Genomic DNA, 18,623 nt, shown 5'->3' on the forward strand with positions numbered 1-18,623 from the left:
TGAAAAGTGCTCATGTCATCTATTGGGAATTTATTAAGTTACTGGAAAGTTTTTTGTGCTTTTGAAACATTAACTGGAGGCAGCTCTGTGATGTAAGCAGCGATTGGCTTTCCCAATCCTGCAACTCACCGAGTGTTGCTGACTGCAGTGAAGGTCTTGACTAGGTGGCAACAAATAAGCATGGCCTTAAAGTATCGAACACAGTAACAAGCAGCAACTGAGATACAATCCAATCACTAGAAACACTTCTTGACTCGATAATCATTTGTGCACTTTCCAATATGGCAGAACAATGGGGATTCTTTATTTCAATAGAATTTTGTAAATTCTGATCTCCATTCAGAACAATGTTTTAGAATTTTTAAAATGTATTTTAGTTATTAACTATATTGAATTATGTACTTTTATATTTGTCTAGCTTAATTTTGATTGAAAGTTGTAATATTTTCTCTCGTATATATCAATTGTAATCTATTTCCTGGCACTGTGATTGGATGTTATTTGATCAGATACATTCATTATGTTGGATGGGTTTTAAGATGATGGATGTTTGTTATATATTTCTAATCTGTATTACTCAAAAATATATGTGCAAGATGATGCAGTAAAACTCAAAGTAGTGTATATGTTCTCTAAATTTACAATGACAAAGTCGTAAAATGCAGATATTTAAGAGCAGGAGGTAGTGTGTGATAGTGGTTTTCCCCTCTGGATTTGAACTGAGCTCAGATTGAAAGGATGAAATTCTGTTCTGTTAATGAACTGCAAGTTGCCCTTTGGAATTTTCAAATCCTTGGGCTATACAACTTGTGTAAGTGTAGGAATTTGCTGTACCTCTTGCCCTGACTACCTAAAGACAGTTCCTCGCTGGGAGCAGGAAGTTACAAACCAAGTCAGTGGGCAAACTACAGCAGATGGAGTTCAACGTGAGAAGTGTGATTTTTCAAGACAAATCGGACAGTGGCTCAGGGCAGGGGGAAGCAGAAGCAGCTATGCTGGATCCAGTAGTCCTTCCCTCACTTTATCTGCTGGGTTTCCCGTGGCCCGGGAAACCTGGCTGACCAGAGTTAAATTTAAAATGGAGCTTAAATCTGAAGCATGCCAGGTTTCTCCATCACCAACATTAGGCTGATTGGCCTGTAGTTACTGGGTGCATCTCCCCGCCCCCCCTCTTTTTTGCACAGGTCCTGGCCAACATTTATTCCGCAACCAAAATCGATTATTTAGTCATTTATCACATTGCTGTTTGTGGGGCCTTGATGTGTGCAAATTGGCTGCTGTTTTGCTACATTACCAGTGACTACCTTTCAAAGGTACATCATTGGCTGTGAAGTGCTTTGGGACGTCCTTAAGTCATGAAAAGCTGTATAAATGCAAGTTTGTTCTTCAAATGTTGCTGCTTTCTCTGGTGTTCCCATATAGTTTGTGCAGCAATTGCTGTACAGGATTCACAGGACAGTGCAGTCGCTTTGCCGTGCCTCAAGGGGTGAGTTGTACAACAGCTGTCCAGTAAAGGCAGTAGACCCAGGTTATAGTGCCAGCTCTCACGTTGCTTTCAGCCTTGTTGCAATCAAGCTGAACGTTTTGTTTTGAGTTTTGGAATTCTAGTTGTGATACAGAAGCAGCAAACATTGTTGCAGCTCCACTTTTCTTCTCCCAAAATGTCACCTTGTTTGTAACTGGAGTTGCATCACTTCTCCTCCCTCCCCCCCCCAGGCCAGGTTCAATAACTTGTGGTTCAAAAAAAGGCACTCAGCAGAATTTGTTTGTGATAACAGTGGTTGCTAAATAGTCCTTTCACAAGTGGTGGTACGTGGGCACTGGAGAGAGTTGTAAAAATGACCATCCCATTCAAGATAAGCTGGTCAAAAGAATGCATATTTGGTCAGGAAAATTTGATGTGTTTCTTCACCCCTTGCCTTTTGTCAGTGCAGACCCTGTGTGCACACAGCTTATTCCCAGATAGCTTTTCTGTACTTAGGTAAAGTGACCATTTTCGATGTGTATTGGCAACTGTTTGACTGAAGGAATCACAGCTGGACCCAATCCTACTCTTACCCAATGTACATTCACAGACTTTCTGGTAGGGATTGTTGGATCGTAATCAGGAGGGGGATCACAGGCCCCCTCACCTCATCCACAGGGCAGCATTTCCTCAGTACTGCCCTAGAGCGTCAGCCTGGCTTATGTGCTCAGGTCTGAGCCATGGCCGACCCTAAAGTTCTGTGAATAAGTCAGTCACAGCCAGAAAGAAAGTACAACACTTAGTGAATTTGCACACAGCCATTTCAGGAGACCTGACCTTAGAGCTGGGGAAAGCTAAATACATGAATCGGCTTCAGCAGGATTTTATTTCAACATCAATGTAGGTACAAAATGAAGACGCTTTGGTGATATGATTACAGAGCAATAATCACCCTGGGACTTTGTAACCATTTGCTTCACTGTGAAAACCCATCACAGATGCCAACAAATTGAACCCCTTAGGAGGAATGTTGCTACACTTTGGTTTCCATGAAAATAAGCAGAGTGCTCAGTATCTGTAATGGTCTGGTTTAAAGGGCCCATCCACAGGCACCCCAAGGTAAGATGACTGATCCACTGTTAGTTTGGTTAATTTCACTCCCAGTTTTTCCAAGTGTGCAGCAGCCACTTCTTCATCCAGCTGAAAATCAGAAGTGTAACATGTTAAAACATTATAGCTGTTTACTGAAACTAGAGTAACCCTTTGGTAGAAAAATGGTGCAGTGTTTCAGGAGGATAAAGGAGTGGGGGCAGAGCCTTCATGAGGTGGGGGGCATTTTGGGAGAGGTGATCAAAAACTCAGTCTAACAGATGCGATTTGATAAGGCTTTAACGAGGGAAGGGAGGTAAAGAGGTGGAAGGTTGCAGAGGGAGTAGGACCAAGGCAGCTGATGGCACTGCCATCAAAGGTGGATGAGAGGGAGGGCAGGATGCACAGGGGACCAGTTAGGATGTCCAAGAGTAAGGTGGGCCCCTTAATGACAGATGCAGGTGATACTGCAATTGGAAATCAGGAAATGGTCAAATAACTTTATCAATTGCAGCAGAGGAAGAAGATAAAATACCAGAGATACAAGGAAAATTAAACATAAATCAAGGGGAGGAACTAACGAGTCAATATAAGTAAAAACATGGTGATGAAGAAACAGATTAAAGACGGACAAATCTCCAGGACCTGCTGATTCCCACCCCAGGGTGGAATGTAAAAGGTGAGGAAATTGTAGATGCGTTAGTCATGATCTTCCAAAACTCTTGATTCAGGAATTGTGCCCTTAGATTGGAAAATTCCCAATGTCACTCCATTATTTAAGAAAGGCAAGAAAGATAAACTAGGACATTATAGGCCTATTAGTCTAATGTCAGTTGTGGGGAAGTTTCTAGAATCTGTTATTAGGGACAGAGTGTCTGAGCACTTGGACAAATGAGCTGATCAGAGACAGAGTGTGGCTTTGTAACAGGTAAGTCATGTCTAATGAACCTAGTTGAATTTTGTGAGGTGGTAACATGTGGCAGATAAAGGAGCATCTATGGATGTTATTTATATGGGCTTCCAGAAGGCATTTGAAAAGGTTCCACATAAAAGACGGTTAACAAAAATGAGAGCACATGGAATTGGAGGCAACCTAGGCTAGGGAAAAGGTAAGAGACTAGGGATAATGGGTGTGTACTCCAATTGGCAGGATGCGACGAGTGGTGTCCCCAGGGCTCTGTACTGGGGCCTCAGCTTTTCACTATATTTATCAATGACTTGGATGAAGGAAGAGAGCCGTATATCTAAGTTTGCTGATAACATTAAGTTAAGTTGCACAGTAAAGAGATGGGAGCAGAAAGTTGCAAAGGGACATAGATTAAATGAGTGGGTAAAACTGTGGCAGATGGAGTTTAATGCAGGAAAGTGTGAGGTCAATGTTCCCTCTAATTTTTTTGGGTGCCTTTCCATTGTGAAGCTGGCAAGGGGAGGTGGTGGCGTAGTGGTTATGTCACTAGACTAGTAAGCCAGTGGCTCACTAGACTAGTAAGCCAGTGGCTCAGTCAAATGCTCTGAGGATATGGGTTCAAATCCCACCACGGCAGCTGGTGGAATTTAAATTCAATTCAATTTAATTCTGGAATTAAAATGTCTTAGTAATGGTGACCATGATACCATTGTCGATTGTTGCAAAAACCCATCTCGTTCACTAATGTCCTTTAGGGAAGGAAATCTGCCGTCCTTACCTGGTCTGGCCTACATGTGACTCCAGACCCACAGCAATGTGGTTGACTCTTAATGTCCTCTGAAATGGCCTAGCAAGCCACTCAGTTGTAAACCACCGCTACGAAAAACAATAAAACTGGACGGACGACCTCGGCACCGGAAACGCCAATGACAACGGCAAACCCAACCCTGCAAAGTCCTCCTTACCAACATCTGGGGACTTGTGCCAAAATTGGGAGAGCTATCCCACAGACTAGTCAAGCAACAGCCTGACAGTCATAATTACCAAATCATACCTTGCAACCAATGTCCCAGACATCGCCATCCCTGGGTATGTCCTGTCCCATCGGCAGGACAGACCCACCAGAGGTGGTGGCACCATGGTATACAGGCGGGAGGGAGTAGTCCCGGGTGTCCTCAACATTGACTCAGGACCCCATGAGGTCTCATGGCATCAAGTCAAACATGGGCAAGGAAACCTCCTGCTAATTCATCAGCTGAGGGAGGGCGGTAGGTGGTAATCAGTACTCCTTCATGTTGAACACCAATTGGAAGAAGCAGAGTAGCAAGGGCATAAAATGTCCTCTGGGTGGGAGACTTCATCACCAAGAGTGGCTCGTTAGCACCACAACTGACCGAGCCCTAAAGGACATAGCTGCCAGACTGGGTCTGCGACATATGGTGAGGGAACCAACAAGAGGGGAAAAACCTACTTCATCTCGTCCTTGCCAATCTCCGTGTTGCAGATGCATCTGTCCATGACAGCATTGGTGGAAGTGACCACCGCACAGTCCATGTGGAGACAAAGTCCTGTCTTCATGTTGAGGATACCTCCACTGTGTTGTGTGGCACTACCACCGTGCTAAATGGGACAGATTTCAAACAGATCTGGCAACTCAAAACTGGGCATCCATGAGGCGCTGTGGGCCATCAACAGCAGCAGCAGAATTGTATTCAACCACAATCTGTAACCTCATGGCCTGGCATATCCCTCACTCTACCATTACCATCAAGCCAGGAGATCAACCCTGGTTTAACAAAGAGTGCAGGAGAGCATGCCGGGAACAGCACCAACCATACCGAAAAATTAGGCGTCAACCTGGTGAGGCTACAACACAGGACTACTTGCATGCCAAACAACAGAAGCAACATGCGATAGCCAGAGCTAAGCGATCTCACAACCATCGGATCAAATCAAAGCTCTGCAGTCCTGCCACATCCAGTCGTGAGTGGTGGTGGACAATTAAACAGTTAACAGGAGGAGGAGGCTCCAAAAATATCCCCATCCTCAATGATGGTGGAGCCCAGCACGTGAGTGCAAAAGACAAGGCTGAAGCATTTGCAACTATCTTCAGCCAGAAGTGCCGAGTGGATGATCCATCTCGGCCTCCTCCTGAGGTCCCCACCATCACACATGCCAGTCTTCAGCCCATTCAATTCACTCCACGTGATGTCAAGAAACAGCTGAAGACACTGGATACTGCAAAGGCTATGGGCCCTGACAACATCCTGGCAATAGTACTGAAGACTTGTGCTCCAGAACTAGCTGCACCCCTAGCCAAGCTGTTCCAGTACAGCGACAACACTGGCATCTACCCGGCAATGTGGAAAATTGCCCAAGTATGTCCTGTCTACAAAAAGGACAAATCTGACCTGGCCAATTACCGTCCCATCAGTCTACTCTCAATCATCAGCAAAGTGATGGAAGGCGTTGTCGACAGTGCTATCAAGCGGCACTTACTCAGCATTAACCTGCTAACTGACACCCAGTTTGGGGTCCGCCAGGGCCACTCAGCTCCTGACCTCATTACAGCCTTGGTCCAAACATGGACAAAAAAGAGCTGAACTCAAGAGGAGAGGTGAGAGTGACTGCCCTTGACATCAAGGCAGCATTTGATCGAGTGTGGCATCAAGGAGCCCTAGCAAAACTGAAGTCAATGGGAATCATGGGGAAAACTCTCCATTGGTTGGAATCATACCTAGCACAAAGGAAGTTGGCTGTGGTTGTTGGAGGTCATTCATCTCAATCACATGACATCACTGCAGGAGTTCCTCAGGGCAGTGTCCTAGGCCCAACCATCTTCAGCTGTTTCATCAATGACCTTCCCTCCATCATAAGGTCAGAAGTGGGGATGTTTGCTGATGATTGCACACTGTTCAGCACCATTCGAGGCTCGTCAGATACTGACAAAGTCCGTGTCCATATGCAGCAAGACCTGGACAACATTCAGACTTGGGCTGACAAGTGGCAAGTAACATTTGCACCACACAAGTGCCAGGCAATGACCATCTCCAACAAGCGAGACTCTAACCATCTCCCCTTGACATGCAATGGCATTACCATCGCTGAATCCCCCACTATCAACATCCTGGGGGTTACCATTGATCAGAAACTGAACTGGAGCAGCCATATAAATACTGTGGCTACAAGAGCAGGCCAGAGGCTGGGAATTCTGCAGCGAGTCTCACCTCCTGACTCCCCAAAGCCTTTCCACCATCTACAAGGCACAAGTCAGGAGTGTGATGGAATACTCTCCACTTGCCTGGATGCGTGCAGCTCCAACAACACTCGAGAAGCTCGACACCATTCAGGATAAAGCAGCCCGCTTGATTGGCACTCCATCCACCACCTTCAACATTCACTCCCTCCACCACCGGCGCACTCTGGCTGCAGTGTGTACCATCTACAAGATGCACTGCAGCAACTTGCCAAAGCTCCTTCCAAACCCACGACCCCTACCACTTAGAAGGACAAGGGCAGCAGACACATGGGAACATCACCACTAACAAGTTCCCCTCCAAGCCACACACCATCCTGACTTGGACCTGTATCTGCCGTTCCTTCACTGTCGCTGGGCCAAAATCCTGGAACTCCCTTCCTAACAGCATTGTGGGTGTACCTACACCAGATGGACTGCAGCGGTTCAAGGCAGCAGCTCACCACCATCTTCTCAAGGGCAATTAGGGATGGGCACTAAATGCAGGCCTAGGCAGCGACGCCCACATCCCATCAATGAATTAAAAAAAAAGCAGCCTGTGTGGGACCCCCAGACCGCTGCACAGCTTTACGGGAACACCGAGGTCATCTACTTTGGACCCAAGAAAAATCGATGAGTATTTTCTAAATGGTGAGAAGCTGGGAACTGTGGAGGAACCGAGAGTTAAGAGTCCAAGTACATAAATCACTAAAAGCTAACGGGCAGGTACAAAAAATAATTTAAAAGGCTAATGGAATGTTGGCCTTTATCTCAAGGGCTGGAATACAAAGGGGAGGAAGTGATGCTTCAGTTGGACAGAGCTCTGGTTACGCATCTGGAGTCACTGGGTTCAGTTCTGGGCCCCGCACCTCAGGAAGGATATATTGGCCTTGTTGGGGGGTGTGGGGGGGTGCAGATTCACCAAAATGATCCCAGGGCTAAAGGGTTAAATTATGAGGACAGGTTGCAGAGACTAGGTTTGTATTCCCTGGAGTATCAAAGATTAAGGGGTAAACTAATTGAGGTGTTTATGATGATTAAAGGATTTGATGGGGTAGAGAGAAACTATTTTCTCTGGTGGAGTTCAGAACGAGGGGGCATAACCTTAAAATTAGAGCCAGGACGTTCAGGGGTGATGTCAGGAGCACTTCTTCACACAAAGGGGAGTGGAAATCTGGAACTCTCTGCCCCAAAAAGTTATGAGGCTGGGAGTCAATTAAAAATTTCAAAACTGAGATTGAGAGATTTTTGTGTGGCCTGCTAGAGAGAGAGACCAGGAAAGTCCGATTCAAGTGCTTGACTGGGCCAGAAAGAAAGATTCTGCTGCAGATAAAATTTAAATCTTACCTTCTTTGGCAGGAAGTGTACGCCCACTGGGTACTTGCCAGGATTGGTCCACAGCTCAATCTGTGCCAGAACTTGGTTGGTGAAGGAGTTGCTCATTACAAAGCTGGGATGACCCATGGCACAACCAAGATTCACCAGACGACCCTCAGCCAGAATGATGATGTGGTGGCCATTCTTCAGCTGATAGCGATCCACCTGAGACCCAGAACACACAACTTGCAACTTAAACTGAAACGTTAATGGGTAATGTGGAGAGCACCCGAAGCTGGAAACACAATAAAATCATACTCCATGTACATCACAGGACCACTTCCTGCCTTCAGTGGCAAATCAGGCTAGATTAGCCCAAACTCTCCAAATGCCAATTAATTGTGTCCCAGGAGACTAATTCATGCAGCTCAGTGCTTTGACCATTGCCGACCTCAGCATCATTTGCTGCTCCTCCACTCTCTGATGTGCCTTAGTCTTGGCCTCTGAGGCAGCTACACCCTCTAGTGGACCAGCATGACACTGCTGTTTCCCTCACTTATCCAGTGAGCTTAGGGTAAGATTGCCAACTTGGTGCCAAATGAGGAACAGCACCTCATCTTCCGATTAGGCAGTCTGCAGCCTTCCGGACTCAATATCGAGTTCAACAATTTCAGATCATAAGCTCGGCCCCCATTTCATTTTCTCTTGTAATTGTTCCACTCCTTTCCCCCCCCCCTTTCCTTTTGTTTCTCTCACACCTGGCAGCTATCTTTTGCCCTGCCAGTACACTTTTCACCTAATCCCAGCCTATTACTATCTCGTCTAGCTTCTAATCTCTTTTACTTCTTTTGTTTCTTTTATTCTTTTGTCCGATCGCAGCCCTGCCTCCGATCTAGTTTCTTTTCTTTCCAGTTTTGAAGAAGGGTCCAACCCGAAACGTCAACTCAAATTTCTCTCCACGGATGTTGCCTGACCTGCTGAGTTTTTCCAGCATTTTCTGTTGTTATTTCGGATTTCCAACATCTGCAGTATTTTGCTATCGTACGAGGGCCAGTTTGTGCTGAGGGCCAGAGCTACAAAAACTAATTTCACAGTTGACACTCTGAAGTGAAACCAACCAAATGTGTCACCTACCTGGGGTTTAATGTTCACTTTCTTGGCTGCGTTTTTGTTCAGCCATTTCACATCCAGCTCAATATCAAAATGACCTATGTTACAAACAATCGCGTCATCTTTCATTTCTTCAAAGTGCCTGAGTGGGGAAGGGGCAGAGGAAGAGGGATAAACATCAAAACATTCATCACGATGAAGGCAATTTAAACAATTAGATGGTTCATCATTGATGCTGGAACTGCTGCTTGAAGGAAGAGCAAGTGTTGGGAGATATTCAAATTGTCAAATGGCCACAGCGCAGACTCTTCATTCTCTGAGGAGTTGTGAATGACATTGAACACTGCAGTCATCAGCGAACATCCCCATTTCTGACCTTATGTTGGAGGGAAGGTCATTGATGAAGCAGCTGAAGATTGTTGGGCCTAGGACACTGCCCTGAGGAACTCCTGCAGCAATGGCCTGGGGCTGTGATGATTGACCTTCAATCACCACAACCATCTTCCTTTGTGCTAGGTATGACTCCAGCCAGTGGAGCGTTTTCCCCAATTCCCATTGACTTCAGTTTCACCAGGGCTCCTTAATGCCACACTCGGTCAAAGGCTGCCTTGATGTCAAGGGCAGTCACTCTCACCTCTGGAATTCAGCTCCTTTGTCCATGTTTGAACCAAGGCTGTGATGAGGTCGGGAGCCGAGTGGTCCTGGCGGAACCCAAATTGGGCCTCAGTGAGCAGGTTATTGGTGAGTAAGTGCCGCTTGATAGCACGGTCGATGACACCTTCCATCACTTTGCTGATGATCGAGTAGACTGATTGGCCGGATTGGATTTGTCCTGCTTTTTGTGGACAGGACATACCTGGGCAGTTTCCACATTGTCAGATAGATGCCAGTGTTGTAGCTGTACTGGAACAGCTTGACTAAAGGTGTGGCTAGTTCTGGAGCACAAGTCTTCAGCACGATAGCCTGGATGTTGTCAGGGCCCATAGCGCTCAGCTGTTTCTTGATATCACATGGAGTGAATCGAATTGGTTGAAGACTGGCTTCTGTGATGGTGGGGACTTCGGGAGTAGGCCGATATGGATCATCCATTCAGCACTTCTGGCTGAAGTTGGTTGCAAACGCTTCATTCTTGTCTTTTGCACTCACGTGCTAGGCTCCACCATCATTGAGGATGGGGATATTCTTGGAGCCTCCTCCTCCCGTTAGTTGGAATACTGTGTGCAGTTCTGGTCGCCACACTATAGGAAGGATGCGATTGCATTGGAGAGGGTGCAGAGGAGATTCACCAGGATGTTGTCTGGGCTGGAACGTTTCAGCTATGAAGTGAGACTGGACAGGCTGGAGTTGTTTTCCTTAGAGCAGAGAAGGTTAAGGTGTACAAAATTGAGGGGCAAAGATAGGGTAGATAGAAAGGAACTTTTCCCCTTAGTAGAGGGGTCAATAACCAGGGGGCATAGTTTCAAGGTAAGGGGCAGGAGGTTTAGAGGGGATTTCATGAAAAACTTTTTCCACATAGAGGGTGGTTGGAATCTGGAACACTCTGCCTGAAAGGGTTGCAGTGGGGAAAAGAGTTAAACTGACATGGCTGGCAGTTTCACTGAATGGTGTAAGAAAGAGGGACCAATGTGAAAGACCATATCCATAAAGATGCAGTCAAGATAAGCTGACCTTTGAAAGCTAAAAAATTAAATGCAGACAGGGGGCTGGATTTTGATATTGGAGGCGTGACTACAACTTTGAGTTGTAGTCCCCCCTCCAGAGAGTTGTGGCCAACCCACGCGATTTTCATTTGATTGACCTTGTTGAGCCCGCAGTTAATTGGCACTAATCCCCTTCCCGCCTCGGGGAGGCAGGTCCCAGCACAGGCCAGGTATCCACCTCCTTTGAAACTGGCATGGAGGCGGGATGGGTTCGTGCCCCCCGATTTCGCGATTTTAACCCCCCACACGCCTCCAATCCTGCCTCAACGGCCCAATGAAAATAGAGCCCAGGGTGTCTGGGATTTCAGCTGCCCGAAGAACTTTATTATCTGGGTTGCATCCCAAGGTATCTTTTAATTAGCATTCAGCAGTTTGAGTGATTGATTGAGTTGGCAGCTTATACATGTTTATATTAAGATTCGTAACCAATCCATGAAGGTGCATGCAGGCCAAGATCCAATCATGTGGCAGGAATGAATTTAACATGAGGTGGCCATGCTTATTGTAATGTATAAAAATGTAGTGTTTTCTGTAACAATTTGGAAAGGTCTGGCTAAGACAGAGCAGACTGTTTCCCCACCGGTGTAATAAAGACAACTTGACTATCGATCTAAAACCTTGTGTCGAGTGTTGGTTTAAAATACTCCACAACAGGGTGGTAGAGGCAGGAACCCTCAACATTTAAGAAACATTTAGATGAGCACTTGAAACGTCATAGCATACAAGGCTTTGGACCAATGGAAAATGGGATTAGAATAGACAGGGCTTGATGGCTGGTGCGGACACGATGGGCTGAAGGGCCTCTTTCTGCGCTGTATAACTGACTCTAGTTGTTTAATGGTCCACCACCATTTATGACTGGATGTGGCAGGACTGCAGAGCTTTGATCTGATCCATTGATTGTGGGATCGCATCGCCCTGTCTATAGCATGCGCTTCTGCTTTTTAGCATGCATGTAGTCCTGTGTTACAGCTTCCCCAGTTACCCTACCGTTCCCACCTGAACACATTTCAGAAATTCCTCCCCCTCCTTTCCCTTTACCCTAGCATTATCACAATCAATTTGAGTAACTAAAGTCCCTCAATATCACCACTCTTATAGCTCTTGCATATCTCTGCGATTTCCCCCTCTACCTCCCTCTCACTATTTGGAGGCCTATAGAATACCCCCAATAGCGTGATCATACCCTTTTTGCTCCTCAACTCTAAAATGAATTCTGTCCTTGTCCCCTCAAGAACATCCTCCCTTTCCAACACTACAATGTCTTCCTTAATCAGTACTGCCACCCCACCTCCCTTTTTTCCTTCCCTATCTTTTCAGAACACCTTGTACCCATGAATATCAAGTGCCCAGTCCTCACCGCTTTTAAGCCACATTTCCATTATTGCCACAACATCATATTGCCACACGGCTAATTGTGCTTGTAGCTCACCAACCTTATTCACCACTTTGTGCGTTTACGTACATGCATTCTAAACCTATTTTTGAATTTTTCGTAGTCTTAGAGGGCATGGTTGAGGTACTAAATGAGAGCTTTGCATCGGTCTTCAAGGAAGAGGATGCTGCCATAGACATAGTAAAGGAGGTAGTGGAAATACTTGATTAGGATAATAAAAATTGATAAAGGAGGTATTAGAAAGGCTGGCTGTACTTAAAGTCACCAGGAGCAGATGGGATGCATCTTAGGATGCTGAGGGAATTGAGGGTGGAAATCACAGAGGTACTGGCCATAATATTCCAATTCTCCATAGATACCGGGGGGGGGGGTGGTGGTGCCAGAGGACTGGAGAATTGTAAATGTTACACCATTGTTCAAAAAAAGGGTGAAAAGATAAACCCAGCAACTACAGGCCAGTCAGTTTGACCTCAGTAGTGGGGAAGCTTTAGAAATAGTAATTAGAGACAAAATTAACAGTCACTTGGAAAAGTGTAGATCAATTAAGGAAAGCCAGCATGGATTTGTTTAAGGCAAATCGTGTTCAACTAACTTGATTGAGTTCTTTGATGAGGTAACAGAGGGTTGATGAGGGCAATGCGGTTGATGTGTGTATATGGATTTCCAAAAGACATTCGACAAAGTGCCACATAATAGGCTTGCCAGCAAAGTTGAAGCCCATGGAATAAAAGGGACATAGAAACATAGGAGCAGGAGTAGGCCATTCGGCCCTTCGAACCTGCTCTACCATTCAATATGATCATGGCTGATGCTCTATCAATTCCATATTCCCGCTCTCCCCATACCCTTCGACGCCTTTTGCATCTAGAAATCTATCTCCTTCTTAAATATATTCAGTGACTTGGCCGCCACAGCCTTCTGTGGTAGAGAATTCCATAGGTTCACCACCCCGAGTGAAGAAATTTCTCCTCATCTCAGTCCTAAACTTCCTACCCCATATCCTGAGACTGTGACCCCTTGTTCTAGACCCCCCCAGCCAGGGGAAAACATCCTCCCTGCATCCAGTCTGTCTAGTCCTGTTAGAATTTTTTAAGTTTCAATGAGATCCCCTCTCATTTTTCCAAACTCCAGCAAGTATAAGCCCAATCGACCCAATCTCTCCTCATACGTCATTCCTGCCATCCTAGGAATCAGCCTGGTGAATCTGCGCTGCACTCCCTCCATGGCAAGAACATCCTTCCTCAGATAAGGTGACCAAAACTGCACACAATACTCAAGGCGTGGTCTCACCAAGGCCCTGTACAACTGCAGCAAGACATCCTTGTTCCTGTACTCGAATCCTCTCGCTACAAAGGCCAACATATCATTTGCCTTCTTAACCACCTGCTGCACCGGCTTGCTTACCTTCAGTGACTGGTGCACAAGGACACCCAAGTCTCGTTGCACTGCCCCTTCTACCAATCTATTGCCATTCAGATAATAATCTGCCTTCCTGTTTTTGACACCAAAGTGGATAACCTCGCATTTATCCATGTTATATTGCATCTGCCATGCTTCTGCCCAATCACCCAACCTGTCCAAATCATACTGGAGTTTATCGGCATCCTCCTCACAGCACACACGCCCACCCAGCTTTGTGTCGTCTGCAAACTTGGAGATATTACATCTAGTTCCCTCATCTAGATCATTAATATATATGGTCAATAACTAGAGGTCAGATTTAAAATAATTGGCAAAAGAGCTAGAGGGGAAATGAGGATAAATGTCTTCCAAGGGTTGTTAAAATCTGGAACTCACTACCTGAAAGGGCAGTGGAATCAGATTCCATAGGAACTTTCAAAAGGCAATTGGACATGTACTTGAAGAGGACTAATTTATAGCATTATGGGGAAAAAGCTGAGGTGTGGGACTAAATTGGACAGTTCTATCAGAGCTGGCACAGGCATGACAGGCCAAATGGTCATCTATAATACAATGAATTACTCAGGTGAAACCAACGTTGGGTCAACTGATTAAAAAAAAAAATTACAGGAGTTCAGTGTCAGCCATTTCCTACCTTCCCACAATGATATCTTTGCAGCCAGTTGTTGTCACAAAGATATTTCCCTCTTTGCATGCCTCATCCATGGTCGTGACCTCATAACCTACAACAAAACAAATGAGTTGGGTGACTTACATGGGCCAGAATCAATGCAGCAAAGAGCAAGCCCAAGGGCTTTTTGTTAATAAAGCTCAAGTACTGAATTAGCCCAAGTCTAGGTCACAGCAGTTCAATCAAGTGCTTAATCCCTCAGTTAGTGGGGGAGGAGGGAGGGGAGAAGTGATGAGAAAGACATTCTACACCTTGGATTCAAATCCAGTTCAGATAAAAGAAAGTTTTGGCCTGTGGCTTCCATACAAAATGTTGGTAACGTTTCAAAACCACCTCAAACTTTCCAATTGAGATTGTCAATGTTTGACTCAGGAAGGCACTGTACACAGCATGTGTGGGGAATAGAAATTTATTGCTGGGGAAGAGTAGTCGTGGCTTCATTTCACTTCTAACTACTCAGAATTGGCAGGTGTTACTCTTTACTTTTCAAGCAGCTTATTTCAACACTTCATTTTTAGCCTCTGGTTAAATAGTCATTGAAATGAGTCACCATGCCAACCATAAATATCTCTATTTCTGATGTTGGCAGCTGTGAGTTCTTACCAGAGCATGCTCAGCGTAAACACACATACCATAGTGGAAGGGTTTCATTTCCCAATTACTGTACATCTTAAAAATGCAGTGATAAAAATTTGGGACTGACAAAAGGAATCAGGATTTCCTAAGCAGCCGCAGCTCAATAACCCAGTGTTTACTACATTATGGAACATAGGAACAGGAGTCTGCCATTCAGCCCCTCAAGCCTGTTCCGCCATTCAGAGAGATCATGGCTGATCTGCGACCTAACTCCATATAACCGCCGTTTGCCCATATCCCTTAATACTTTTGCTTAACAAAGCTATCAATCCCAGATTTAAAATTAATTGATCTAGCATCAATTGCCATTTGCAGAAGAGAGTTCCAAACTTCTGCCAGAAGTGTTTCCTAATTTCACTCCCGAAAGGTCTGGCTCTAATTTTTACACTGCCCCCTAGTCCGAGAATCCCCAACCAGCAGAAATAGTTTCTCTCTACCCTATCTGTTCCCCTTAATATCTTGAAAACTTCAATCAGATCACCCCTAAACCTTCCAAATTCTAGGGAAATCAACACTAATTTGTGTAATCTCTCCTCGTAATTTAACCCTTGGTGTCCGGGTATCATTCTGGTAAACCTGCGCTGCACTCCCTCCAAGGCCAGTATATCCTTCCCAAGGTGTGGTGCCCAGAACTGCTCCAGGTGTGGTCTAACCAGGGTTTGTACAGCTGCAGCATAACTTCTACCCCCTTGGATTCTAGTCCTCTAGATAAAGGCCAGCATTCCATTAGCCTTTTTGATTATTTTCTGTACCCGTTAATGACATTTTAATGATCATGTCTCTGGCCCCCCCCCCGTCTCTCTGGACCTCGGCTGTTTTTAGCTTTTCACTATTTAGAAAGTCCCCTGTTCGATCCTTTTTAGGTCCAAAGTGGATGACCTCACATTTGCTTACATTGAAATCCATTTGCCACAGTTTTGCCCATTCACTTACTCTGTCGATATCCCTTTATAATTTTATGCTTTCACCTACACTGCCTACAATGCCGCCTATCTTTGTCTCATCAGCAAATTTGGATATATGACTTTAGGCCATCAATATGATTTTCTATGCCATAACAGTGTGAATGTCAAAGCACCAAGGTTGTGTAGTGTTGGGATAACTATCTGCTTAAAAAATGTTCACCTTCCTCTGATACATGGACGTAAAGGCACCAGCTACCGTCTTGTGCCAAAGTCACAGTCTGATGATACTCGCTGTCTACATTCTCACAATCTCTGAAAGCCAGTGAGTGTCATCAGGTTACTCAATAGTGCAGACATCATGTCCAAGCTAAACCCATCCTCAAAGTTCAGACAATGTCCAGGTGTCAGGGCAGCCATCACGAGTGGGAAGCCTGGCTGATTTCCTGCACCCGAGCCTAGGGTAGCAGAGCAGCACAGCAGCCCTTGGCTTGTGCTGGGATTGAACGGCAGACCCGTGTGCTGCAGCATCTCACTGGGTCTACAAGAACTTCAAAGGCACATTTTAAACAACCAACTGACCTCGGTGTAAATGAAGCTGGAATCTAATTTCTGGATTCAGGTACTTTATTCAAATATAGGAACATCGAACAGGAGGAGGCCATTCAGCCCCTCGAGGCTCTTCCGGCATTCAATGACATCATGGCTGATCTGTATCCTAACTCCATCCACCTGCCTTGGCTCCATAGCCCGCAATACCCTTGACAAGCAAAAATCTATCGATGTCAGATTTAAAATTATTAATTGAGCTGGCATCTACAGCTTTTTGTGGGGGGATTTTTTTCCCCCCCCCCCCACACTTCTACCACCCTTTGCATAAAGAAGTGTTTCCAAACTTCTCTCCTGAATGGCTTGGCTCTGATTTTAAGGTTATGTCCCCTTGTCCTAGACTCTTCCCCAAAGCAGAAAAAGTTTCTCTATCTACCCGATCAATTCCCTTCAAAATCCTAAAAACCTCAAAACAAAATCACCCCTTAACCTTCTGTATTCCAGGGAATAAAAGCCTAGTTTATGTGATCTCTCCTCAATCTAACATTGTCCTGGTAACATTCTGGTGACTCTGCACCAGAAACCGATCCATTATATGGAAACACACTGTACTGCTCCAAGCTACCAGAAACAGGACGAGTAAGGAGAAAAGGGCATTCCTCAGAGTTCAGTGGACACCAGCATCATTTCATCCTTACCTTCCATAGCAGCCTGTAGAGCATTGATGGGGTCGATTTCCGTTACAATAACTCTGGCGCCAAAAGCTCGCAGAGCCTGCACACAACCCTTGCCCACGTCACCATATCCTGCCACCACTGCCACTTTACCAGCAATCATAACGTCTGTGGCACGCTTGATTCCATCAATAAGTGATTCTCGGCACCCATACAGGTTATCAAACTTGCTCTGGGGAAAAGATCAGGTTAGAAATGAAAAAACAAAAAAAATAACTTTGCTTCCCCATCAACGTTCCCCCTTCTCCCAAAGGCATCAAGTCTTTGTTGGAGTAGAGTCCACACAGGGACGGATTAACACACTAACTTAGGGGCCAGGGGACCTGGCCTAATATGGGGCCCCTGGTAAAACTTACCATAACGCAGAAAAACTGCATACAACCACTGGATCAGTTTCATTCAAGTGTAGTCATTTGCTATATTAACAGTGTGTAAACGTTCTACAGATCTATTTATTCATGCATTTTACTACAAGTTTGTGTTTTGATGGATCAGTGTGGGGTTGTGCCCAAGACCCCATGAATTCTTAATCCCGCTCGAATTTCATGGGCACCTCATACCTACTAGAGTCATACCATGCCAGATAGGGAGCTTTGATCAGCTAATTGGCAGCCGAGGTAGGCGACAGTTGAGCCCAGTCTATCCTCACCCAACCTGCACTTGAAGCAGCAGTTGCTGGATATCATTCCCAAATCGGAGCTCTGCACAACTTTCATAAGAAACAGGAGCAGGAGCAGGCCATTCAGCCCCTCGAGCCTGCTCTGCTATTTAATGAGATCATGGCTGATCCGATTTTGGCCTCAACTCCACTTTCCTGCCTGCTCCCCATAACCCTCGACTCCCCTGCTCAAAAATAGGTCTATCTCAGCATTGAATATATCCACAGCTCTCTGGGGTAAAGAATTCCAAAGATTCACGACTCAGAAAAGAAATTCCTCCTCAACTCAAGTCTTAAATGGGCAACCCCTTATTCTGAGACTATGACCCTCATTCTAGATTCCCCAAGGGGAAACATCCTCATTATCTACCCTGTCCAACCCCTCTGAATCTTATATGTTTCAATAAGATCACCTCATTCTTCTAAACTCCAATGTGTATAGGCCCAACTTTTCCTCAAGACAAGCCTTCCATCCCAGGAATCAACCTAGTGAACCTTCTCTGAACTGCCTCCAATGCAAGTATATCCCTCCTTAAATAAGGAGACCAAAACTGTTCGCAGTACTCCAGGTGTGGTCTCACCAGCGCCCTGTACACTTGTAGCAAGACCTCCCTACTTTTATACTCTATCCCCCTTGAAATAAAGGTCAACATTCCACTTGCTGCACCTGCATGTTAAGTGCGTTTCATGTACGAGGACACCCAAATCCCTCTACCGCCACATTCTGTAATCTTTCTCCTTTTAAATAATATTTTTCTTTTCTATTCTTCCTACCAAAGTGGATAACTTCCTTTTCCCACATTATATCCCATCTGCCAAATTCTTGTCCACTC

At 45.3% G+C, this 18,623-nt stretch overlaps 1 protein-coding gene across 1 annotated transcript in view; it reads right to left on the bottom strand.

The window, feature by feature from the left end:
• Positions 1–2,332: 2,332 nt before the first annotated feature.
• The window catches only part of ahcy (adenosylhomocysteinase), a 69,772-nt gene continuing 53,481 nt past the window's right edge, over positions 2,333–18,623 (bottom strand). The window contains exons 6-10 of the mRNA XM_085980842.1: positions 17,097–17,304; positions 14,276–14,363; positions 9,148–9,265; positions 8,044–8,238; positions 2,333–2,665 (exon numbers count right to left, since the gene is read on the bottom strand). Of these exons, the coding sequence (XP_085836968.1) occupies positions 2,534–2,665; positions 8,044–8,238; positions 9,148–9,265; positions 14,276–14,363; positions 17,097–17,304 (741 nt within the window). The 3' untranslated portion in view covers positions 2,333–2,533. The remainder of the gene's footprint in view (positions 2,666–8,043; positions 8,239–9,147; positions 9,266–14,275; positions 14,364–17,096; positions 17,305–18,623) is intronic.

Source organism: Somniosus microcephalus, unplaced genomic scaffold (genome assembly GCF_052327205.1).
Source record: "Somniosus microcephalus isolate GS21.2 unplaced genomic scaffold, FLI_Smic_1.0 scaffold588, whole genome shotgun sequence".
NCBI lineage: Eukaryota > Metazoa > Chordata > Chondrichthyes > Squaliformes > Somniosidae > Somniosus > Somniosus microcephalus.